Raw genomic sequence first — 27,481 nt, forward strand, 5'->3', positions numbered from 1 at the left:
TCCCTGTTTTAATGTCCTTAACAGTATTACAAAATCTATGTTGTTGTCCTGGTTTTGCATACCCACAGCAAAACAATCAGCTCCAGGAGCTGCCAGACAGCTTTGAGTGCCAAACTGATATAAATACCCTGGAGAGATGCAAATCCAGCTCTGTTATACAGAACTGTATAATGCTACTGTGTCCTTCATGAACATATCCACTAAGTGTCCTTTTATCACGTAAAGCTAGATCCAGTCTGAGACTGAGCAGTCAAGCTTAGTAGCTGGCCAATTGAACTGTAACCTGTGCTGGTTTTTGGCTGGGATAGAGTTAATTTTCTTCACAGCAGCTAGTATGGGGCTATGTTTTGGATTTGTGCTGAAAACAGTGTTGATAATACAGGGATGTTTTTGTCACTGCTGAGCAGTGCTTACACACAGTCAAGGCCTTTTCTGCTCCCCACCCCACCCCACCAGCGAGCAGGCTGGGGGGGCACAAGAAGCTGGGAGGGGACACGGCTGGGACAGCTGACCCCAACTGACCAAAGGGCTATTCCATACCATATGGCGTCATGCTCAGCATATAAAGCTGGGGAAGGAGAAGGAAGGGAAGGACATTCGGAGTGATGGCGTTTGTCTTCCCAAGTCACCGTTACATGTGATGGAGCCCTGCTTTCCTGAAGGTGGCTGAACACCTGCCTGCCCATGGGAAGTGGTGAATGAATTCCTTGCTTTGCTTTGCTTGTGTGCGTGGCTTTTGCCTTACCTATTAAACTGTCTTCATCTCAACTGATGAGTTTTCTCAGTTTTACTCTTCCGATTCTCTCCCCCATCCCACCAGGGGGGAGTGAGCGAGTGGCTCTGTGGGGCTCAGTTGCCATCTGGGGTTAAACCATGACATAACCAATATAATCTACAAGGCTCAGAAAGGGAGGTAGCACCCATGTTTTCCCTCTCATTTGCTGAATTACAGATGATCACTGGACTGTGGCAGGATATTGAGGGAGGAAAAGAACAACACGCAGAGGAGCAGGTAAGGAGGTACTGTAAGTGGCCATAATAGAGAGAATTCAAATGCGGCAGAGAGGCAGTGAAAGTCAGATAATGACTGGGAAATCTGGAAAGAGGAGATGAAAGGAGACCAAGCAAGGGGAAGAGGCATGAGAAAAAAGTAAGGGAGAAAGTAAGAAAAATGAAAGAGAAGTCTAAGGAATAGAAAATTTGAGGAAAAGAGCATATTTCTTCTTCCTTTCTTCCGTCTCCCCCCACACTTCCCTTTAGAGCACTCCTCGCTGCTACTTGTTAATTCTGTAACTGAAGAAGGCTCTCTCCTAACACAGGGTCCTGGGGTCCCCCTCTCCTATAGCAGGACAAAAAAGGCTGACTGCACATTTCTAACACCTCATCACAGACTTGCCTACAGGGTTGAACCACCCCCTCCTCTGGCAAATCTTATCCATGAGGGTGTGGGGTTTGCAGTCAGTAATGGCACATGTTGCAGGAACAGCCCAGAAGTCTTATGCAGAGAAGCCACTTTTAGAAACAGGTACTGGTATAAAGCACTTGTAGATTTGCCCATGCCTTATGGAAAAGGAGCACAGATACAGTGACTCCCTTTCCATGGTAAACTATCATTAAAAATGTTCAACAGAATATAAAGAAGGAAAATTAATTTCTTGGCAAGTTTCTTATGTTTTCAGGAAATGTAGCAAGCAGCTGAGCTTTTGTTCTAGCTTTTACTGTGGATGAACTCTTTTATGCACGGATGAAAATGTTTGCATATCTTCACACGGTGTTCTTATACCTGTAGATGCAGATTTCTTTCATACAGAATTGAATGTGTTGTTGCAACAAAATTAAGACTGGATAGGATAGGTGACCAGAAACTGGTCAAGAGGTAAGCACAATGAAAGCACATTTATAAAGATTTAGCTCTCTGAATACACAGTGTCAAAATATCTTTATTGTATTTTCAGGGAGATGACCCATCTACTGAAACCTAATAGGACATTTCATTATTATCCTTTAGCCATCCCACAAGGAAAAGTTATTTAAATATATTATGCAGCCATTTTATCTTTTTTTTTTTCAGTATCAAATAGCTGTAGCCAGCAACATGTGCTTTTTACAGAGCTAAAGGCAAAACATTAAGAATAGTATTTATTTTAGCCAAAAAAAAGGTCCAAACAGCTGTCTTCCGAAATTAGTAAATAACTACTTTCTGGCTATTTCACCTTAAAAATGAGCCTCAATGATTTGACCAACCATTTTGAATATAGTATTGTGGAGGACAAGAAGCATGCTGTTACTAGATTCTTATATTAACAAAAATTGCCTCATTTTATGCTACCCTTCTTTTCAGATCTTTGCAGCACGTGAGTGGATTGATACTGTTCTTTTAATAAATAATGTGTCTGTATCATTATCATTCTGGTCAGTGCCTTCTGAACACATCCAGGACACAGAGGAAGCATGCAAATTCAAAACACAGATTATTAAAAAGACCAAACTAATGACTCACACTTTCATTACTCAAAGAAAATAGTATTTGAAATACTGTCGAATGTGATACTGGCAAAAGTGAAGCACACTGCCCTGCATTTACAGCAGAAAGATATTTTTAAAATATGCCGGTCAACCTTCTGATGTTTAATTGGTGGCTGAAGTGATCAGAACAGGACCACTTCAAACCTCAGAGGTTTGAGCTATTCCAGGACAACATCATTGATGAAAGTTTTTGACAGTATATTGACTTTCCTTAGAATTTTTGTTTATGATCATAATAAAAAAGAACTCTAATGGCTTCTTTTTTGTTCTTTGGGTTTTTTTGCTTTTCTTTTCAGTGAGCATTGACAGGCATGCCTGAGAGACTCCAATTGGTTTCAAAGCTGGATATGGACTGGGATACAAGTAGAGGCAGCAGTAAAATGATAATGAAAGTGAACCATTCAGTATCCTGATGAAGGTGAAAAATTAGGACTGTTTACATAAGCCAGAACTTATTTGCATTTCTTGACATTTCTGGTCTCTTTTTCCGTCGATCGAGAGTTTATGTTACATAACAGATAGATTAATGAATAAAAAAGTGTCCTGCCATCTCAGTTTGTGGTACCTGCAGTTTGACCACATCACTTCCCTGCTCTTAACTCTGTTTCAAAAACAGATCCAGTGAGATATGCATCCAGGACAAAGCTTTTAAAGAGCATCCAGAACTGAATGTTTAAATACTTGTTTGCACAGGCCCAGTTGATATTTTGTACAGAGTATGGGCAGATTCAAATCTTGCGTTTCTGAGTAAGCAGCTTTTGTAAATCATTTGCGAGTGTACTTTCAGAAACCCTTTAGGACTTGTCCCCCTTGTCTTAACTAGCATTATGAAGAAGCTTTAATAGATGTAATAGGCATGCAAATAATAGTTTCTAAACCACTCGGTTTCTCAGTAGGCAGAAGATATTCTCAAATTATTTTCCCATTTAGATACTCTTTCTGATTTCAAAATGAAATAGAAGTTATCAGAGTTAGAATTGTATGCCTACTGACTACTGCTTTTAATTATTCTAAACTTATCTGGGATTACTATGTAGACTGATACTTATCAGTGCCAATACTTTCAATAGCAGGGAGGAGATCTTCTCCCCTTTCTCTCCTCCCCTGTCCAAGTCCCTGTTTTCCAGCGGGACAAGGGGAACAAATCACACCAACTCCCTCTAAGTGCACAACAAGTCACAGAGACAGAAAGTCTTTCACCTTATTATGGATAGGCTGCAATAGCTCTGCTGCCAATCCCTCCTCTCCATGACAGAGGGAAGGTATTAAATACGGTAGCAGTTTAGACAGCCCAGGAGGTATTAACACCTATGTGAGATGACTCTCAGCAACACATCAAGCTTGCTTTACCTCCAGGCATAGGACCTAAGCGCTGCACTCTCTGACTCTGCCCCAGACCCCGCAGGCACTTGCCCACCCGTTCCCTTGTACCAGTGCTGCCCCTCGCGCTCACAGCCAGGTTTCACTGAGCCTTGGAAGAGTCCAAACTTTTTAATTTGGGAATTTTAAAGCAAAAGAAGCCAGAAGAAGCACCAGTAAAGAAATCCATTTTCACCCCAGTGCTGGCTGCAACTTAGGGCAATGGGAGCAGATATTTTACCAAGCTTTCCTCTGCAGCATTGCAACGGAGAAAGCACAACACCAGTCTCGTGAAGTCAAATTAAACAAAATTCCATTAAAAACCTAGTTGTTGAGAAAACATTAGATCAAAGCTGACCAAAGGAAAACACAGACATGAGAGAAGTAATGGTGCTAATTTAACTAATTCCTGAACACTACAGCCTGGATAATAGGAAGCAGTGTCCCTATAAAATCCTCTCTACCATTTCATTGGCACTGTAACACACTGGAAGTTTGGCAGAAAACACAGTAAAGATACTGTAACTCTACTAATTAACAGGGCCTGTGTATAGGGAAGACAATATATATATGCAAAAAGACTAATGGCACAACATGGAAATGGAAAACAGGTGGTTCTGAGACTACATGTATCCAGCTTTCATAAACAGCAATAGCATCAGCTATGAAGTTGCTGAATGCAACTCACTGGACTGAAATGAGAACCCTGCTCTGATTTAAATCTGCTTTAATTTGGGTCAGCAGGAAACTGGCTCCAGATTTCCCCTGAGCCATCGAGGGTAGGGCACTGCTCACCTCCTCACCTCTGAACAACACTCAGGCACATCTGAGGTGCTACAGCTAAACGCTTAAGATCAGCAGTGGAGATCTCATAAACAAGCTTCAAAGTAAATATTTCACCAGGCAAATGTAAGTACTTATTAAGATTTATATCATATCTTCAGTGTCCTTGACATTTTACAGTAGTGTTTATTTCCTTGCTTGCTAATTCATAGAATTGGATTATCTAGAAGGAATTTACACATTAGAAATGAGCAAGATTCTTGGGCATAACTTCATAAATATGACATTAGCACAACATTCTAATATAAACATACACAATGCTAAGTAGGAATAAAGCATTTCCTAAGGGCAGAGGAGGTCCTGTATGCCACTGAATAAGCGTTGTGTGGCAACCTGGAGGGAACTCAATGACGGCGAAAGTCCCAGTTTGTCCTGTGAAGCCGCGCTCTGCGCTGCCTCTGCGGGCTGAGCACACAGAGGAAAGAGGCTGGGAATTAGGTCAGTGAATCAATGACCCTCCAGTTGCATCAGCCCAGCACTCTTGTCAGGGGAAGGGAGATAAAACAACTCCAAGGCAAAACAGCTCTATGAAGATAGTGGGATCTAGTCTACAAGTGTGGACTCCTTTTTCTCCAATGAAGAAAAAACCCACGAGTAGTCTGTGTATTGTGACCGTTTATAAAGTCCAACATGTGGCTTGTATTCACAGTTACTAGTGCTCACATGTAAGATGACAATGAAAATAAATCCCTTTATAATGAATAATTCTATTTTCACCTGGTCACTAATGGGACATCAAAATCATTCTGAGACATCATTTCATAGAGACACCTAATGAAAATATTTCCAACAAAAATCTGTAAAAATTAAACTGGCGGTTTAAAGATTCCTCCACAATGCGAGGGAGTAGCTGTGAACAGTTTTGGAGAAGGCACACACTGTAACCAGACGCAGGCTTTTGTCATTCTGTTATGGATGTCAGAGGCATTTGCTTTTTCCCTGACTCATCCTTTTCCCTAGTGGATATTCTGACCCTTACTCCTGGCAAATCCAGCAGTACCAAAAAGTTCTCTCTGGTACCTCATTAATCACTCCCCTGCCATGTGCTATCTTACCTGCAGATGTAATTCTTCTTGCAGGATTCTTGTAAATTCAGGCAGTTTGGTTTCTCCCTGTCCTCATATGAACACACAGGAACAATAGTCTGCCGTCTCCTTTCTGTACAGGCTACGTCTCGACAGGAGCAGAAGAGCATCCCGTAGCTGTGCTTTGGGGGAACTTTGTCAAAAAATAGCCGGAGGGCCTTATGACACTTCCGCTTGTTACAGATTTCATTAGACGTGCTGCTGGTGCAGGGGGTTATGTAAGCAGATCTGAACCTCTTGCAGGTATCATTTAGGTTACAAGCTTTTGCTGCATCCAAGCAATTGTTCCCCTTTGAAAGTACTGGCTCCACTAGAAAAAACAACACAACAGCAGTAAGAAATGCGTCACATTTATATTGTGTTTTGATGTTTGTGTTTATTTCACTGTTAATGAGATCCTGATTATATATTTCTTACATACAAAACTTTCAGTGCCAGAAACTGCGACCAGTCCTTATGTTTCTTAGGGTAATGGTTTAACGAGTGAACAAGAGCACAGGCATGCGTTAAGATCAGAACGCTGGCAAATAAATGACGGGTACACTGGGCAGGCTGCACTTCTTCGTTGTAGCAGACATGCAGGATGAATATTGGGTAAGACTTAGCCTCACTAAAAAGCTATTAAAATCACTGGTACATTGGAAGTTATACTTTTGGCCCATCACACAAGAACACGATGAAAACGTGGGCTCCTAACTCTGGTTTTGGAAAGCTCTGATATTTTTTATCTTTTCCTTGAACAGTGTAAATGACATTCAGTGTCTACACCAGGTAACGACATTTAAATGTAATTGTTGTACTCTGCAGAACATAAAAGCCACATGCCTGTTACTACGGTTTTTGAGGTATAAAAACAGCCCACCCAGACAGAAAGGAAAGCAGGTGCAGCCCCATGACTGTGAGCTCTCTAAGGCCATCCACAAGGCCCCTAAGCTCCATGCTTAGTTAAAGACATTGTTATAAGATCTATGGATGCCACCTGAACCCTGGAAGTGTTAACGAAGTTGACAAGCTTTGAAAAAGCTGGCGTAGAATTAACAAGTGGCTGCGAAAGAAACATTTTGAAATGAGAATGTCTCTCTCACACAGACACATGCACACACTGCAAGAAGTTATAGAAAAAATTAAACTCAGATAAAAGTTAAGACTATAGTTACACATTTAATTTTGCAATACATTACCCAGATATTAAAACCCAATATATGCTTTGCTTGAAAATGAAGGCAACTGGCATTAGAATGCAAAATTCAATTAACAATAATTGTAATGCTGCTTTAGATATTAGGAATGCCAACGTCACAGATCCAAGAAAATACATTAACTTCCCAATGCTACAGAACTTGCAAGCTGAACAAAACATTTTGGAAATATCTAAAGCTCTGCAGCAACCTCTTAGGGGGGATGGCCAAAGATAAAACATCTCAAATGATCTACAAATCTCTAAGTTCCTCTTAAAAAAAAGCTTTTTTTCTAGATCTTCCACCTTTTCTCAAAAACTCAGTCCAAGGTCCTTCTACAACTCAGTGCCACTCCTCTCCATTCTCCTACTACTCTGCCTCCCATTCCCAGATGGGGACATCAACCTTTTCTCTTTTTCCACATCAGGAAAAGATGATGTAGCTTGGCTGACATGGTGCACCAAGGTACTGCATTTGGTGAATGACTATGCCTGAGATGGTCCTTGGATGCTAGCACACACTTCACCTTATACAGATATATCACCTGCTACTATCCCATATATCTTACATATCCAGAAATAACGCAATGCATAAGTAGCATTAGAGCTTTCACTCTAGCAGTATGCTGTAACTACGTTCAGTGGGTTCATACATTTAACCTTTGTAAATTTAACATTCAACATTCGTACTCCAAGTCTTCCCAATCCCAGTTTCTTGCACAATAAACCACAACTTTTTGCTTCTTATGTTCACAAATTACAAAATTATAAACATGCAACATTTGGCTACAAATTAACAGAGCCAAGCATTTCTTATAATAGCAGCCTACCACAGTTTAAGCAACACCAGATGCAGAAGAGATGAAATATCCAAAATACAACCCTCTCATAAAATTGTAACATTTTTATATAAAATGTTGTATTACATTAGCATACAACTATAATCTTAACTATGAACTCTCAAAGTTTTTTTTTATACAGTATATAGAATTATATGTTAAGTACAAATATAATTACTATGTAATCTGCAGGGCATATAATTATGCAATATATGAATAGTACATGCTAATTACTATGTGATTGCAGAGTAATTACATGGTTATTTGTGCCTGGGAGTCAACTGCTGAATTCCACTCTTTCAAACAAGATTCCGTGGAAGAGCTCTGAATGGGGCATTTCAATACGAACAGACATCAGCTTACTGTATGATATATTATAAAGCATTCTTTGAAAGAAAACCCAAGATATAATAAAGCACCTCTTTGCTGGTAATCATACACATGTTTTCCATTAAGGGTCTAAAATGTAGTAAATGCTGATAGAAAATTAAAAAGCACGGTGAATATGAACACCTCAGAAATCAAAAGGGACAAGTTAATCAATCTTTTTAAAAAATAGAGCACAAGCCAATTCACTGACCACACAAACAGCAGTGGACGCTATCTTGGATGAAAGTTGAATTAGGTGCAAATTGTTCATAAACAATAATTATGCTCTTTCATATCATTCGTATAATTTATATCTACCCAAGACTCGCATTCCTCTACATGTCAACTCTGCACATGGACCAGGTCTTTTGGTGTTTGGTTGTTTTTTTTTCTAGAACTACCCCTGGCTGTAACTTGCCACTTGCCTTTTCTATTTTGATACGTATGTCTCTAGGTATTGTTTCTGGCATATTTATCATCACATTATACAAATTATTTCTACCTTTTAAAACCAAGACTAATGTACAGCACATAAGAGATATGCATCAACTGCATTTGAATTAAACAAAACTGTCTAAACCAACTCTTCTTATTAATGCCAGCTTCTCCCAAGCTTTTAAATCATGTTTCAATGCAAAATTTACAATCCAGAACACACTTTATGCTTTATTTTTATTGCAAAAGTACACTATAATTATTCCTAAATCCTGTGGTAACAACAAACAGTTAACAAGACTGAGAGTGTTTCTGAGGATTCCTTACGCAGCAGTAATATATAAGGTCAAAATTTCACCCAGCTTCTGTTCTGCAAAGCTTAAATTATTAAGACAGGCGGGAGTTTGGCTCTCACTAGGTACTGACTACGTTAAGAGCAAATGGATCTAATCCAGAGCTACTTTTCCTGCCAGTATCCTTTGGGAAAAGTCTGTGTAAGGAGATCCTTTTTCAGTTCCCCCCTCTCTTGGGGCACTTGGATATGGATTGAGGGCGGTCAGAGCAGCAGCCTGGGACAAGTAACGATTCCTTCCTAGCACCATTTCCCCACCCAGAGCTTCCTCTGTCCCAAGTCTGCTTTGCCTTGGGCCCATTCTGGAAATCTCTGCCAAACCACGCAGCTCTCCGCTCCTGCCAAATCACTGCAGACTGGGAGGTAAGTTACTTCCAGGCAGGCGATAAAGTGATGCCTCATGCCTGTGTGCGAGGCACTGAGGCACCCGCGGCAAGGGGCCCAGCAGAGCAGGTCTGCAAACACCGGGATGCCGCCTCCCAGCAGAAGTCACCAGCGGCTGCGAGCTGCTTCGCTGCTACGGGTGCTACCCTGATGTGGTGCTGGCAGAGTCATGGCAGAACACAGCCAGAGCCAGGAGCTGCTGCCTTGGTGGGAAGGCAGCAGCTCCCAACATCCATAGTTAGGATGCCTAAAAACGTCCTCCTACCAGGCAGTTTGCTGTATGTGCAAAAACTCTGGGTCAGCAATAATTGGCTTACTGATGCTAACTTACCCCTACATGGATCACCGGCTCACAGCTCTTCTACTGCATATGTAACACGTGCATGCAAGGTGAGATGTTTTTCTGACCAATTTTACTGATGAAAAGCAGGCCTTGTATTACAGTATAAGGTGTTACCACTTTGCTATTTGTTATCTCCTGAACCCCCCCGACCCTGGCCCAACATCGTTACAGCTGCAACAGTTCTGGACTCAAGCTCCCATACGACAGCAGAAAGAAGCCAGCCAAACGCTCCAGTCTTTTATCCAAAGATGTTTCTAAAGCTTTAATAGGGCTTCCTCTGCCCTGTGTGATCTTCCTTATGCTTCAGCCTCTTTTACAGTCTCTTCACCTTAATCTTTCATCTTCCTTGCATTTCCATTTCTATTTCATTTCTGCACCTACTGAGCCCTTGGCTGTCTCCTCAACTCCTGTTAACCCGATGGTGCACAAGAAGGGATTCTCAGTGGATATTGGTAGCTTCTTATTCGTGCTCCCACTAAATGGAAGGAGTGAAAGAACTATTACTTGTTCTATAAGATTCTTATTAAACAGCAAAATGGACACTTACTTTTCAATTTTCTTACAGTACATAAAAAGCAATTTACTGAGGTTGCCATTAAAATTACAATTACTATTTGCAAGTAATTAGCATTAGTAGGTTTTCTAGGGTCTTTAGTGGAGGGAATGCTGTAAAGAGAGCAGTAAATGTTAATGTGATGGAAGGCAAAATTACCAAGTGATAGAGGTGACCACACGGCTATGGGCCTACTTCAATGCAGGTGCAGAATATGGCATGTAGGAAACAAAAAACGACTAGACTAAAGAGGAGAACCATGATCCCACTTTAACAAAAGTGTCGCTATGGGGTTCACTGAAGTACTTCTGCTTTGTAAGAAGAACAGATTAAAAAAATAAGGAAAGCATGGGAAATATTGTCATCTGCATCTTAATGGATTCAAATAAACTATCATTTTCCAGGACAAATTATTTCTAATCCCAAATGGCAGAGAAAAAACAAGTCATACCTGAGAAATCATGAGACTGATGCACATACATGTTCATGTTATTCTAAGGTTCTGCTTGTCTTCTACTCAGCCTTTACAGAACAGTCAGGCCTACTTCAAACCTTTTCCATAATCATGATAAGCAGGTGCTTTAATTTTTAAAATTAAGACTAATAAATTACCAGCTATACCCAGGGCTTTCAGAGTACTACCAAATACAACAATATGTATGTTGAAATTACAATAGATGGCAGCAGTAGGTACACCAGGTGACAAGGATATTGAGGCTGACTCCTGTGTGCAGAAGAGCACACCCAGGGCTAGAGCAACAAAAGGACCTAAAACAAAATGGCCTAAACCGAGACTTTAGGTTGCTGAGACCAAAGCTGGGACATTTTAGATTCCTGGTCAGTCCTCCCCAGTCCTGGGCATGCAAGTCTTTGATAATGCAAATTCCACTGGTCCCTAGAATTCTTTCCTGAATACACCCATAAATCCACTTGAGGAGGTAAAGACTATCTCCTGTCCAAGCTCTATAGCGATCAAAAACATTTACATTGCTTAGTGCGAACCAACAGACATGATTTAGAAGTGTTCATCACTACCACGTTCTGCACAACTGCTATACCCAAAGTCTTTTTCAAAACACCCTGGCCTTGGTTTTTATGAGACTCCACTGATGAATCATCAGTCAGGATCTAGAAGACTTTGGTTCAATGCTTTCCCTGACCTGGAGACTCAGAACCACTGTTCTCATCTCCCAGAGGGGTTCTCAAACATCTCACTGTAGAGCCTTCTCAGGAAGGTGCACGGGAAATAGTGCATATTGCAAAACACAGGAAAGAACATGATGCTTCAGCCCAAGGAGGAGAGCTCTCCCTGGGAGGCAGATTGCTGGGTTCTGGCCTGCACCCAGGAGAGTTATTTCTCTTACAAGAGCAATGACTGGAAACCTGAAGATGACTCCCTTAATTGTAAGTCTGCAGAGGTGTGATCCTACTTGTGCTCTCTTCTTCTAATCCCTTCTAAAAAAACTTAATCCTTTCGATACCACAGCTCCTCCCTTTCCTTCCAGACCAACCTACTGCCTAATCCATAGGGTAGCCTCCCAGGCTTTGTGAAAACCCATAGAGAAGAGCACAGAGCCCAGGCATCCCACGTCCTCAAAGACTATTCTGATCACTAACTTAATGACTAAAGCACCATGACATCCTCTGCTAGGTGCCCATTAAAAGAAGAGTGGCTCTCTACTACCAGGAGCGTACACCGATTGCTGTGTGGACAGATGCACCTGCTTGAGGCTGTGAATCTGGCTCCTCGGGTTCAAAGTCTTCCAACAAATCTATTTCTGTATTTCTTGTTGTCCATCTATAGATTTATTGTGCAGGGTTTTTTGTTGGTTGTTTGGGGTTGGGTTTTTTTTGTTGTTTTCGGTTTTTGACACAGTATTCCCTGTGCACTTTATAAGGATTCTAGGCATCTTTAGATATCACCTGGAAGCAGAGGCTCATGACTTTACGTGCCTAAATCTATCTCTTGGTCTGTTTCTGGATGTTTAATTCTACTAAGAGGGCCACATGCCCTACATGCTGCATTTTGCCTTGCCCAAGTTCACCACTGGATCTGGCCTCTAATACTTAACAGGACTCTTGTCTCCATTTAGAGTTACATCCTGATACCTTTAGTTGGCCATTTCCTGGTGCATTTAATAGACAATACAGATAAAGACTGCAAGAGAAAACTCCTATGCTGGATATTTGTTGATGAAAAATGGGAGAAAGGATGTCTTAAGGTTTCCTTTGGTACTTTCAGTCTTTTCTGAGGAGCAATGGGGAAAGGCTGAGCAGAAAAAACAGGAGGCTGAGCCCTGTGGGTTGGCTGAGGGACATCTGCTCAACGTACAGGTTATGTAAGAGGAAAGTCTTGCAACCCGTCAGTGAACTGGTTTAAATTTTTGTTCCACGAGAGCAGTGAGGGAGAGGAAACCCTGCTCCCCAGTGTTAACAACATCGTGGTCTGCTGCTGAAATTCTTTCTGTCTTCACTCTCACAAATATGCTGATCTATCACCTTTCATTTCTGCTACAAATCTAATGAAAGGTTATGTCGGGGTCCCTAATTTTCCATGTGGTACTGAGGACGGCAGTGTTGCATTATATACACACCAGCATAGTTAAATCCATTTTATTCACTAAAGTTATTCTGAATTTTTAATAATCTAAGTTCAAGAATTTGGTTCTTTAATGCTGCTTTTACTTTTTCTGCCCAAGGTGTCTCACAAAGGAGGCAGAAATGTATGAATAAAATCAGAGGCTGCTAAACAAAGACACTTCCAATTGTTGCAAACTGATGCAGTCACTGTTTCTCACATTACTGCACCAACGACTTCAGTTCTACCCTAAAGAGTTTTAGGGTGTAAAGGTCATTTTAACGTATCTACACTGCACTAGCATTAGGGATGGATTATGCATGACTGGGACCATATACAGAATATATTTTTTTCTGAGGGAGTGATCTCAGTCATTCCATATACAATTCATGCTCTGTACTGAGTCAGAGGCTGGTTTTGTGATGTGGAAGGCTATCGCCACGGTTTCAGCTGAGTTCTTCTAATTAATTTCCCCTTAAAATATTCAAAGTAAAAATGTGTTACTGCATATGCTCTCATGTTATACAGTTCAGTATTTTATTATTAGCTAAATACTAAGTCAACAGAATCGAGAAGGAACTAGCACACACAGAAATACAGAATAAACCTGTGAAAATATTCAAACCTACATAGTTGCCATGAGAAGTGATTTACTGCATGCAAGTTCTCAAGACACAGTGAGGGACTGTTTACCAAAGTCATGCCAATTTACAGGGCAACTTTCAGCTTTTCTTTTTATTACTGCAGAATTGAATTCACAACTTGTTTCCTCTTTTCCTCAGACTTGATTAATTACCGTGTTAACATAACTACTGTTCTCCTGCTTATAATGGGCTCCCTCTAAAGTGCTGCCCCAGCAAAATAAACCAGGAGAAAGCTTCTAGCTCCTTGCTCTAGCATTGCAATCCTTTCTAATCTCACTATTTTTCAAATTTATGTTCCATTCCAATAAAGCTTGTGTGAATATTATAGCAAATCAGATAATACAAGGTTATGACCCTTGTAATTGATCCTTCAAGGTTCTTTTTGCCTTTTTCCAGTTGATGTGGTAAAAACTACGTTTAGATGTGCTTGTTGACACTTGAGAATTCACTTTGTTGGTCATATACACTGTTTCAGAGAGATCACATTACATAATGATGTATTTCTAGTGCTTTATTTCTTCTATACCTACAACCCCATTAAGCTGTAAGCAAACCTCCCATGGGGCTGTAAGACTACAAGTATCAAGGGGGCAATGCTCCCATACTGTTCAGAGGGAGTATAGCTGGAGAAAGTATTATGTGAGGATACAGGGTTAAACATTAGCTACTATTTTTAAATACTTTCAAATAAATAAAAGCAACTTAAAAGAAAAAGTTAAATTTCCATTTGTAGAAAAATACACATTTTAATGAACACAGACCATGTATGCCAGCACTAGAAAACAGTTATCTGTAGCAATAGTTTCTATATCACATGACCACTGGAATAAAGTGATTAATTGGACTGTCTCAGTAAATGCAATCATTACACTTTTAATTAACCTTTTCAACCTCTTGCAACTCTTAGTTTTGTTATACATTAGATTTTTGCAGTTTTCCGGTTATTATGCTTGACTAAGCTTAAAACAATGCAGAGTTGTGTTAGAAAGATAAGAAAAACAATTCAAACAACTCTTACTGTTCCTAATAAGAAAATACTGCTGATACTGTCATCATAAGGGTAGTTATAAATCAGGTGGAGGACAGACATTCTGAACTCTGTGGCTACTTTCCCACCTAATTTTTTTTGGCAGCACACTGTTATTTAATGGCTCTGGCTACCAGGAAACCAGCTTTTGAAAATTCTTTCTCAACCTAGTTATAATTACTCCATATAAATCATACAATGATCAATTATAATAATCTTAGCTTCATCCATTATTTAAACGTAGCATTTGAATCTACACAGCAGGAGTGCAGGAAATTCCAGAGTCCTCTCTCTGCTCACTAACAATTGCTTTATTCCTGAAGTCATGCCAGTCACAGAAAAGAAGGGGCCAGATATGCTCTTAGCTATGGCATTGAAACCTGAAATAACCACAGATTTCGGATGAGGAAAGGTTTTTGGCCCTGAACGTGGTATTTTTTCTAACTACACTAGCTTCCTGTTGTTGAAGCTAAATTCAACATGAGATTTTGCTTTCTTTACATTGATGCACCAAAATCAGAGGAGGAGTTCCACAATGCTATACACTGAGAGCACAGTATATTCGTACTTTAAAATGGCTTAGAACTTTCTCATATATATGCATACAGACCAGACACATTTATATACACACGTGTATATGTACACAGAATGTCTCAATACTATTTGGCTGCATGTCTCATTTCATAAGAAAGCTACTTGTATATTTATTAATAAGTGTGAGAAATAATCCATGTGTTTTTGTTTAACTTAAGGCTAATTCTAAGATATCTGAATGATTGGAATGATAAGTCTGATGGAAGGAGGAGACACTAAAAGGAAACAAATTTTCACAAAGGCTCAAGCAAAACATTGAAATGTTTTTCAAAAAAACTTTATAACTGGATTTCAAAATAGTAACAAGGATTTTTAGAGCATTTTAATAAAATAACTATATATTTTTGACTATGCAAAATATTAAGCTTATGATTATTACTATTTTGTACCTTGTCCTATTTCAGTCTCAGCCATAATATATGCTAAAATTGTAAACATAGGGTCTGTTTTGAGGTTTAATATTTTGCAATCTGCCAACACATATTTTAGTGTTTCAACTACATGCCAAGAATTGCTTTTTCAATAAAGCTGTATTTTTCTGGTTTACTTTTTTCATTTAATTAAACAATAAAGCTGTTAAAATGTGGGAAGTGAACACGTAAAAATTGTCAGGATATATTAAAAAAGGTGGTGCTTTTGTACATACAGAACCACACTTTTTCTCAACATCAAAAGAAAGAGTAATAGGTGAACCAAAGGGAAAGAGGTCAAAGACAGAAATGTGAATACTGTCTGGCACAACAGGAAAAGGGCTGAGAAAGCCCTCAACTTAGACTATAAATGTACATACAAATGGGTACAACTCCAACACCAGGAACAAAAATATAAATACATTATGTCCACATTTGGGCATCACATGAAATTTGTCCATGGACAAAGCACAAGCAGAAGCTCAGCAAATGGTGCATAAGTAAAAATTAACTGGTAGGATTTAAATTTTTTATTTTTTTAAATAAGAGGCAAGTATGACCCACAGCAACTCTTTTCAGGAGATGTAAAAACTCTTCCTCAAAAGTCTAACAGGAAACTCCATTTAGCTCATCAGATGGATAAATGCACAGTGAAGGAACCAAGGAACTTCTCTGTACTCCTCAGCTGGGCAGACTTTGGTCTGCCCAAAGCCCTAAAAAACTTGCAGCATTTAGATTCAAGCAGAGAAAGGAGATGTCGAGGAAGGAGAGCTTGTCAGAGCAGGAAGAAAATTCTAGAAAGACAAGACCTTATACATGATAAAGCTGGCATTCATATTTGATATTAGAATCACAAGGTTGGAAGGTATTTCATAAAATAATCCACCCTCCTGCCACCCAGCAAGACCAGCTATAGCCAGAACAAAGCCTGACTGATGCTGTGTTAGACATACTCAAGTCCATAGGACCAGAGCGTATACATGCAAAAGTGCTGAGGGATCTGGCCTATGTCACTGTGAGGCTGATCTCCTTTTCATAGGTCTTGGTGATCAGGGGAACTTCCTGACGACTGGAGTAAAGCAAATGTCACAAATATCTTCAAGAAGGGCAAACAGAAGGATACAGGGACTAACAGGTCGGTCAGCCTAGGTTCAGTTACAGGGATGATCATTGACAAAGCCCTCCTTGAAGCCATATCCATGCACGTAAAGGACAAGAAGGTGCTGAAAAACAGTCAGCATGGATTTAGCAAGGTCAAATCAGGCCTGACTGCCTTCTACATTGAGACGACTGGTTCAGTGGGCAGAGGGAGAGCACAGTGTCAATTTACATTGACTTTAGCAAACCTTTTGATACAGTCTCCCATACTAATCCTTGCAGCCAAACTGGAAAAACGGAGTTTGGATAGAAGGACTACAGGGTGGAAACTGGCCCTGCTTTGAGTGGGACCTCGATGACCTCCAAAGGTCTCTTCCCACCTTAACTGTCTGCCTAATCTATGCTCTAACCTGTTTTTCGATAACTCCACAGCCTCTCCAAATAGCTATCCAGTACTCCCTATGCATCCCATTAAGATTTTTTTCCTGGTATCTAATCTATCACTTCCTGCAACATAATTCCCATTTCCTTCCTAACTTTACTCTTTCCTCTTAGCAATGGCTTTTTAATTTCTTGAAGATTGTCATTCTCCCATCACTCCATTCTTCTTTTAAGCCAATCCTCCCCGATCTACTAATTCCTTCTTCATAACATAAGTCATATTTTCTGGTTATCTAAATTGATTGTATTTTATTCTCAGATCCAAAAAAAAATGGAGATTACAAAAAAATCCATTGACCAAGAGTTACTGTACGAGTTGTACTCAGGAGATCACTACAGACAGACAAAACCTGTTAATTCAAGAGTTGCTGAAGCATATCTTACACCAGCCTCAAGCAATACCAGTGTAGGTAGGGATGGCTTACACGCATTGACTGTCTACTGCAGGAGTATATATTAGCTTATCTATGACAGCAGCTTGCTCCTGATGGCTATAACCTGAAAAAAGAGTCAAAGTATATAAAACCTTAGTAGAAAAATTATCCTGCTTATTCTGCGGTACTACTCTTTTGGAAGGAAAATCAAGAGAGGACAGAAGGCTGGAGAAGTGATTGTGAATCAAGTCTGACAACAGCAGCTGATGGGATAAATCAGAAAACATTTGAAAGCAGAGAGTACGGAAAGATACTCTCTCTAGCATAACAAGAGGAAAGCTCTACCTTCTCTAAAGCTCTCCTGCAACTCCTATCAGGTAGACACAGATGTCTCTGTGGTCATGACAAAAGTACATTAGCACAAGTAAAAGAGGAGAGCAAAATCATAGTGAAAGCAGCAGTAACAGAAACAGGGCAGATGCTCAATTAGCGACAGCAGCAGTAGGGGTGGGGTGAAGGTTGCCATCATGGCAGCAGAGAGAGCAACAGAGTCAGAGAACAGCAAAAGTCACAGCAGCTGTGGAGGCACCGAATCATCCCCCCTTTCCCTGCTGCTAGTTTTGGGGCAGTTATCTGGCCTATCTACCAAACAATATGAGCCTCATTCCATTAATCCACTACCAGCTGCTCTTCTTTTCTCTATCAGTTGGTCCCAATGCCATCCTGTTGAATACAAATAAATTCACCATAATGTGAAGAGGGTAACACTGGTAACTATTGTCTATTCATGGATTTGCTGTGGATCAGCTTCAGGAAGCTTATGTGAGCTGCAGTCACTGTGTTGCTGCTGACTTCATCTTAAGTCTCATTGCTGAGACTTCAAAAGCCAATGATCAAGGAGATTTGTGCATTGTGGCAGGTGCACTTAATGGAACAAGGGAAATAAGATACTTTGGAAATAAGTAACTTAAATGATACTGACTTAGAGATTTAATAATGATTATGATGGTCACTATCCTACTGTGTGTCCAGAAGATAAAGCAGTACAGAATGAAGGTAAGGCAGCTATGTATGATATATGTCACTTACCTACATGCAACTGGGGGTTTATTAACTTGAGATCATTATGTTATTTAATAAATTAGACCACACTAATAATTAGACCACTGCCTACTGTCTACTCTAAATTACCTTTCACTTCCACTTATGCCATGTACTACACGTGGCAACAGACAGAAAGCTTCTTTCTATTTTGTCTTCAGTGCCCTGGTCTTTCCCCTGTTCTCTGCTGATACCTCTCCCCGAGCTAGTTTGGTTTAGCTTTATTTATATCTTATAAATGTCCAACTCCTCTTTTTTTCCAAATGTAAAAATGTAGTCCTTCCTGAAAAAAAGGCAAGCAGGAAATCAAATTATTTTTCCTTCATTGTTAACTACATAGCACTCTTGCCTCTTTTTCGAGGTGCTGCCCCCATGCCTCAGCTGTCTGTTATTTAGTGTCCAGTCTGAAGCCCACTGAACACAGTATTTTGACTTCCCTGTGCTTCAATAAACTATGGATCCAGGTTTTATGCCCTAATTCAGCCTGTGCTTTAAACCCATTTAAACCAACTAGGCATTTGATTAAGTGCTATCATGACCTGGGCATCAGCTTACACTCTCCTTGGCTCCATTTTTAACTCTAAAATACATATGGAATACATTGGCTTTTATTTAGTGTACATGTTTACAAATATGTGAATACACACGTACATAGGAGTAAAGTAAAAACAACTGAAAGAGAAAACCAGTGTTTTCTAAATTAATTATTTCAATGTTCAAACACTAAAGTAAAATGAATATCCTCCTAATTAGTGAGGAGTGATCCTCACTAAGTAAAATGACAACACTATTTACATTTAAATAGCTTATTTTATTCAGAGTCACTTCACACACACGCACACTACTGAATTGCAGCCAATTCTGGAGTGGAGAATTATACCTATCCAGCACCAGTAACACTGTCCAAGAGGCACTGGAGGGACATGGATAAGAGATGAACTAAGAGTGTATAATACTCCTGTAATCAAAACTATAACATTTACCCAAATCACTATTATTATTTTTTTTTCAACGTTAACACTCCTGATCAGGTAAAAAGTGTTAACTGCTGCCAGGAATTCAAACCGTGAGACTGACAACCCAACTCACATCCTGCTGGGACACTTGTGCAGTATTGACCTAAATGGATGGTTATGAAATACTAATTCACTGGTATTAACAATATTAATCACCTTCCCTTCATTGCAGGTGCAGCCAGTATAGTGTTGCGGAGACAGCAATTGTACAGTGCACAATAGTTGTACAGTGGTAGTCATTCCTCTGGCACATAACAGCCCACTGATCACCATATGATGTGGTAACATGGAGACTACAGCTCCCTGAACCTCCTTGCCTAAACGTAGCTCTAGTTTATGACGGTTCCTCTGACTTTCTGTGTCACTGAAGCCATGGATGCAGGATGGGTGCGGAGCCTTTGTATTGCTAATTTCTGTCTGCAAACCTTGATGATGCTTAACCAAACTGAGCAGAAAACTTCAGCAAGTATCAGTTTCCCATTTTTCTCTATTCTCTTTTTCTTGAAGAATGGATTCAGTAACACTGTTAGGAAAATCCTGGCAGAAGGTTAAAGTCCTTCAAACCCATGCCCCTCACAAACAGGCTGATGAGTTTATTCTCAGTCCTGGTGGAGGTAGGAGATTAACAGTACCCTATCTATATTTGCTCTTTGTACTTACATGGTTCTTCATCCCCATCACAACCAAAAAAGTTTGTTTATATACCTATTGATTACTGTCAATAGCAGTATTTTTACTTTTGAATATACTTACAAATGCATATATTTAGTGAAAAAATAGTACTCAGATTAAAGCCTATGACCTAAACTAAACCTGCATCTGGAAGCTAGTGATGTTCCAAAATTATCGTGATGTATGAGGGAGACATAAAATAATAAAGAGCCCAAACCCCCCAAACAAGCACAACCCATAGAAGCATCGAGGAGAGAACAGAATCTCGAAATTCACTACACATTGGATACCGCCATGCACAGGCATTTCTCAGTCAGCAACAACTCTTGCTCTCCAAGGCCCTCATACAACTGTGCAACTTTCACATGTCCAATTAAGTGTACATCCAATACAATGGTATAGTTTCCTCTGTAATTCAGGAGCATGAGAAAGAAAGATTAAGAACACTATTGAAATCAACACCAAAACTTCAAATAAAATGAATCATGATTAGCTGTTAAAGCTAGAATGATGTAGAAAGGAGAGATACCCACAGTACAGTAGTGCACCAGTAAATAAATAAAGTACAAAAGTCCCACATATTTGACATCTGAAGAACAAAACTATCCATCAATGTCTTGGCACGGATCGATCAAACAGAATGCTACTGCCGAAAACCTAATAGTATGATGGTAATAATGTAGCCATAAAGCCTCTACTCTATAATTGACTGCTTCCACTTGAAGCTAACATGTCTAAAAGAGTGACTAATGTTCACCTAAAGATTTCACTTGCATTGAATGACAATCAGCTACACCTCGCGCTATTCTCTGTAGATTGCTTATGCTGCGTAATTGTTGAGGGACATGAGCCAGAGGGGAAATAGTCTACTTAAATAAAGAAATTTATATGAAGAATGGTATGACAATCTCAAAGGAAAATATACAGTTTCTCATCTGATTGTAAAACACAACACAATACTCTACTTCAGCCAACACATTCCTTTCCTAAAGCAGAAGCATAACTAGTGACTCCATAAATACGTCAGAGCAGGTTTTATATTTCAAGCAGGTATTTAAACTTTCAGCAAGGTATAAAAAATAAACTTTAAGCTTCTCAAAATTACAGCCTGTATATTCTTTGAATAACGAACATATTTCTGAGAATTTACAGATAGATTGTATCCTTTGGTCAGATTTTCCTTTGGTAGAGGGGGAAATAATACAATTTCACTAAAAGTCAATAGACTTAATTAGTGTAAACAGAACTATACACTTCAATGACATGATCTGTCTTTATAACTTACTTTTGTGACCTTACAGAGCAGACTATCTTAAATAATATATATTATTTATTATTATAAATAATAAAATAAAAAATAGTATGAGAGAACACACAGTTTACGTAGTCTTAGTTCAGGAGACTAAGATGAATTTAAGCATAGTTTTGTACTTTCCTGAATGAAAAACCCTGAAAAACTGAAGAATCAGTTTGGGGTTTTTTTTAATTTTTTGAGGACAGAAAGAGAAATTTAAATTTGCTTTGTAAGTTTCACTGCAGATAAAAATATATTTATAATTAAAATGTTTGGAACTCTCTAATGGACCATGAGTGTAAGTCAAATTGCTCTGTCGCCTTTGATATATACTTAAAGGTAATTGGCTAGTCTTAGTGATGTATTTTTAAAGAGCTACCTATTGATTAATAATGTTTCAGTATTAATATAACCACTTTGTGTGGATCAAGAAACATCAATAGCAGAAACCCATATTTATCCACAAATTAACTGGATATAGATCTGTTGCTTTAAGCCAAATGGGGTGTGTTCATTCATTATTTTACAAGTGGAATGAGATAACTGTAACAGTGAAGATTAAAGCAAAACTTGGTTTTATATTTTAGCTGCATACAATGGATAAAGTTCATGTTTTTATGCTCTTGTAGAATGCATAAAGAAAGGATGCAAAAGCAGAACTCCCACCTGTGGCAATCTGTGACACAGTAGTTTTGTACTTGGAGCCTTCTGCTCAAATGCTAGACAAAATGAAATGTATAGTACAAACAGAGGTGGTTTTTTTCTTTTTTTTTTTTTTTTAATCCAGTTAAAAATGGATTAAACCAGTAAATGATCTTGTAATCTGATCCATATAGCCAGAGCTCTTACAGTCACACTCATCTCACTGTCATCCAACAAGCTCCATAAGGACACAGAGGTTTGCTGATTTAAAGAGATATTTGAAAATAATACCCTGGCTTGCATGTGATGAGCCATCACACAAATATCTAACTGAACATGAAAAACTGCTTGCAGATGAAAGTTATCTGCCTGAGACTATAGTGTACGTTCACACAGCATATGTAAATGTGTGAGAAAAAAACTCAGTTAATTTCCATAGGAAATGGCAGAAAAAAGAGTGTTGTGCCTTCCTACTGTAAACACTAATGAATAGATTCCAGAAAGCCCCATTGTCAAGTATTTCACCAAGCAGTTCAAAACCTGTATTGTGCTGTGAAATCTTAACAAGATTGGAGAAATTCAAGGCTGGAGGGAACTGTAATGGCTATCTAGTTCTTCTCCCTGTGGCAAGCCAAACTGAGCCCATTCTTTGCAAAATATCTGTCTACATCTCCCAGTGGAGGGGATGCTACAGCCTCCAGGGTATTACGTACACTGCCTTGTTATTCTTGAAGTTAGATTTCTTTTCCCTAATATCTAACCTAAACATCACATACTACAATTCAGAACAATTGACAATTACCCTGTCACAAAGGATATTAGACTGCTTTGACATTTGTTCTTAATGAATCCACACTGACCCTCCTTATCACCTTACATCCCCTGGATGCTTGTAAATCAATTTTTTTAATACCTTATTCTATCATCATTCCAAGCACTGAGTTTGGGAACTGGATCATAATTCCCTCGGCCTTTTTCCTAGGTTTATTTTATTGATGGTGTGTGTATATATATATATATTTATTTTTTTTTTAATAAGGTAGGTACTATGTTAGTCTTTCCCCAGCCTCTTGGGACCCCCTCTTTCTTCCATGAGTTCTCAAAGATAATTGCTAATGGTAGAGCGACAGCTTCAGCTTGTTTAAGTACTCTAAGATGAATTTCATCAGGCTTTTGGAGCATTTTCAGGCCATGAGAAGGAAAAAACCCTAACATTTCTTGTGTGTTTTTCTTCCTTTCAATTCAAGACACAATTTAACTTGAAACTAAAAAAGAAATATAAATCTTTAAAATTTTTTTTTGGTGCCACGTCATGTGATAACAACACCATATGTTACAGGTCAAACATCTTAAAACTGCCTTCCTAAATTGCTTGCCGAGTTACGTTGAATACTTTTTAGATGACCTTCTGTCAGTAGAGAATAGTAGTTCTCAAAGTCAAAAATCTGTCTTTTCACCTCCAATACATACAGATCATCAAGGAATAAACAGACACAGGAAGTGAGGCCTAAGGCATTGGCAGTCTTCGGTTGTTTTTTTGCTACTCTGGAGAAGGAAAACAAACTTTCACCCCAACTGAGAAGTTAAACCAGATTTCTGGTGACTTTGTCTCACCACAGTGGCCCAGAGAATTAGAAGCATTCTCATAAATCAGACTCTGAAACAGAGCAAAGTTGGCCAAAACTTTATTACTGTTGTTTCATTTATGATTGAACACATAAATGGATAACCTTTTTATTCAAATTAACTAAAGCCACCTACGGCAAAAACAGGATCTTCCAATGTGCACTCACATCTCTAGAGCTTCAAAGCCACAGGCTATGAACAAAGTGTCCTTATTCAAAAGAGACCACAAAGTCACCAGGTTAGGACAATCTATCCACCACCAGTTGCCCCATCACCCTCTTAAACTTGTATCCAACCACCAGGAGGAATAAAATAAGGACCTCTTGAATCTCAAATGCATGAAACTGCTTACCTTCCTTCCTATTTTCCTGAGCAGGAAGCTGGAATCTCTCTTAATCTCTCTTCTGGTCAGCATACAGGCAATTTATTTGAGCTAGGACAACAGCGGGTAATGCTACTGCTACAAAGAATGTGGTACAGCTGAAGAAACACAGCAAATCCAGATGGAGTCGCAACAATGGGAAGCAAGAAAGCACAAATAAGATCACTCCCTGCCCACAGCAAAGACGGTACCTGAGTCATGATCTCCAGCGCTACACGGCTGTGGATCCAGCAAGTCAAGCACTTCCACAACAGGTACTTTACAGTCAGATCAGCAAGGGACTTTTTCACAGCATCTGTCCTCAACAAAACTGGATGATTTGTTGAGCCTTAGAGATAATAGGGCCTCTTCTATCTGTTCAGGAAAGTAGTGAAAACAACTGGACTAGAGGAGCTAATCAGCACCCCAAAGCCCTATCCCCGCAGAGTCAGTCAGTCAGAGCCTGGGGAGCTCCAAACCCACTCTCTTAGCATTTCCTATTCATCTATAAAATGTCATGAAGCTAGTGAAGGGACAGTGCCAGGAGCATCAGTTTCCATTTCTGAAGGGCTCCTGGAAGAGGTGTCAGTCTGCTCAGCAGACTGCTCAGCCCCTGAGTCGTAGGGAGCTAAAAAGAGACGGGATCAGGGAATACTGCGTCAAAGCAAATGTAATCTATGGCCTTCAGATGAGGGCCACAGCTATTAAATGTTCTCCCAAGTGCAAAACTACAGAAAGCCCTGCTATAAACAAAGGAGATCTAGTCCCTGGATGAAGACTTTGTCCTTCCCTAATAAGTAATTATTTTCAAGGCAAATTAAAGTGTTGGGATGGAGCTACTATTATGTTAGAATGGCTCTTAGAAGGGTTCCCTTCTCCTCTGAGTTTGCAAAAGCTTAGAATGAGCTCAATAACAGGGTATCCACTCCACGTTATGTAGATCATGCCATCTCAATTCCACAGCTGGATCCCTCAGGCTTCTGAAGCAGCAAGAGCAGGAAGGGGAAAGTAAAGGAAGCACAGTTTATTATAATCAACAGTTTACTGTGAATCTGCATGTCCTAAAATTGCAGCTACTGCAGAAACAACACAAGGATCAGCTGCTTCAAACAACATATAACTTGCATAAAATTTCCTTTTTTTATTTGTTTCCTAAGAATAAGTCTAAGGTCATTTTTGCCTTTCTGTAAAAAATTAAATAGTCAACTTTTCTAGTTTGTCTTCATCCAAATATTTCTGTAAAACTCATTAATGATTGGACTGCTTCTGGAAAAGCTCAATTTGTATGTAAAGCTTGCTGCAACCTAAGTTGTGAAGAAGTAACATGGCACTACATCAAATGAAGTTTAACATTTTCCTACTTTCTTTTAACCAATCTCACAGGTGCTTTACATTTTGCTATAATATTTTTATGCAATGCAGAATCCTAAGTTACAGTGACCCACCCAAATTCCCAACAAGTTAAGCAGATGTATAAGAAGCAATTCAGAAAACAAGCACTAAGACTAAGAAAAAATCCATTAAATATGCAGAGAAAGCTTTTACCAGGGCAAAGGGATAGGTCAAGTTGTGCAAAAAGGAAATATAAGGAGCAGTTTAATGGCCTTAAATGCATCAGTAATTTTACAACATTTGCTTTTTTTTATAGTGAAAGGATATACTCAGTACCTAAAAGCTACTATATTTAACTGGAAAAATGAGTGACCACTGTTTACTAGTACAAATTCCAGGCCCTAGGTCCATGAAAAAAAATTACTATTTATTTCAAATCAACCAGCTAAAAGGCTTTCATATATTTGAAATACATATTTTTCTGAATTTTCATCCAAGATTCCTCATTGTCATTTTTTGAGAAATTGCAGCAAATTAATAAGGATCTCTATCCATGGCTGAAAATATTTTTTTGTATAACAATGAAGTCATTACTCTTTTTATTTCTGTAAATTCCATAAGAGCAAGAAAGAGAAGCACAATAAAAATCTTTTTCATAACAGTTGATTAGAAAATATGGCCTGCAGAAAGTCTAGCTCTCTTCGCACTTTGCACATTAAGAATCTAAATACGTTACCAAAGCTGGGATTTTAACCCCCCACAGCTTTAGCACAAAGAAGCACATTAATAAGATACAATTTAAATTTGCATTTTTTAATAAGCAAGGGGATCAAAGAAAATATGAATGCTGAAGGAACGTTAAATCATGTGCAAATTCAAACATCAAGGTATACTACAGAATGAAGACACATTTGCACTAAAGTAAGTGTAGTAAGGTTTTCCAGAAGTTGTGGTGAACAAAATGTTCTTTATGAACTGTTTCCCTGCGCCTAGTATGTCTAGTAGAGAAGCAGATGCATTCAAGTTGCACCAAATATTTTGGGGATTTGCATATGTTAATGGTTGATGGCAAATCAGCAGGGATGGTGGAGGACCAGCAACGAAAGGATTAATCTTTCTAATAACCTAGTACTGTTCTCATTAAAGACTTTGGCCTGTTTCTACATGAATATATGAATATCTTGAACTACCATATATTTTCATTCAGACATCAGGATGGCATATCTCATTAAGGTGGCCACACTGCTGTAATCTACTGGGAATAACCATTAGCATGGGCATACCAGCCACAATGGAGTGGTACAAAAGACTGCTGGTGACCTGCCATTAAAAGGGGCTATCTATGCATATCTTCACATCCCATGAGGCGGCTGAGCTACCTCCCAAACAGCAGAATGCAAACCAGTACCAACACTTCTGCTATTTATACATATCTAGGACAGCTGACAGGTACATAAAGGGGTATGCAGTTGTTGAAAAGGGCACCAATAAAACATGGAGGAAATGGCCTTGACAGGCTAATGACAAACATTCTTTTCTGTAAAACCGTTTTACATTTTTTGAAGAATTGAGTTCAGAAGCTAAAGCTGCCTCCAGGCGTGACCAGCATTTACTCATCAGATCACCACAGGCCTCGATGACCTTGGCAGTCTTACAAGGATCATATTTTTACATGGATTAACTGTTCCTGAACAATTTCTCCAAACAGGATTTCTATCAATGTCAGGCACACTTGTCTTTTCATTCTACTTCCCTTTCCTGATCAAACATGTTTATAGTGGACATTTAAGAGAGAAAAATGAGTCTTCACTAACATGCAGGTTTAATAAAATTAAATCAATCATAGAACTAAGTGTTTGCAGTTATCACACTCTTCACTGCTTGCATGCTTTGTCTCTCTGTCTACCCTACTGATTTACTTCGTAAGTTCATGAAGATAGGGTTTCTCTTGTATTCCGTGTTTGCATACAGCCAGGCAGAATGGTATCTCGTTCCCAAACAGCTCT

At 39.2% G+C, this 27,481-nt stretch overlaps 1 protein-coding gene across 1 annotated transcript in view; it reads right to left on the bottom strand.

The window, feature by feature from the left end:
• Window positions 1-27,481, bottom strand: part of GFRA1 (GDNF family receptor alpha 1) — a 145,588-nt gene that overhangs the window by 50,097 nt on the left and 68,010 nt on the right. The window contains exon 4 of the mRNA XM_072870512.1: window positions 5,784-6,123. Coding sequence (XP_072726613.1) covers window positions 5,784-6,123 — 340 coding nt within the window. The remainder of the gene's footprint in view (window positions 1-5,783; window positions 6,124-27,481) is intronic.

This window comes from Ciconia boyciana, chromosome 8, assembly GCF_034638445.1.
Source record: "Ciconia boyciana chromosome 8, ASM3463844v1, whole genome shotgun sequence".
NCBI classification, from domain to species: Eukaryota; Metazoa; Chordata; class Aves; order Ciconiiformes; family Ciconiidae; genus Ciconia; species Ciconia boyciana.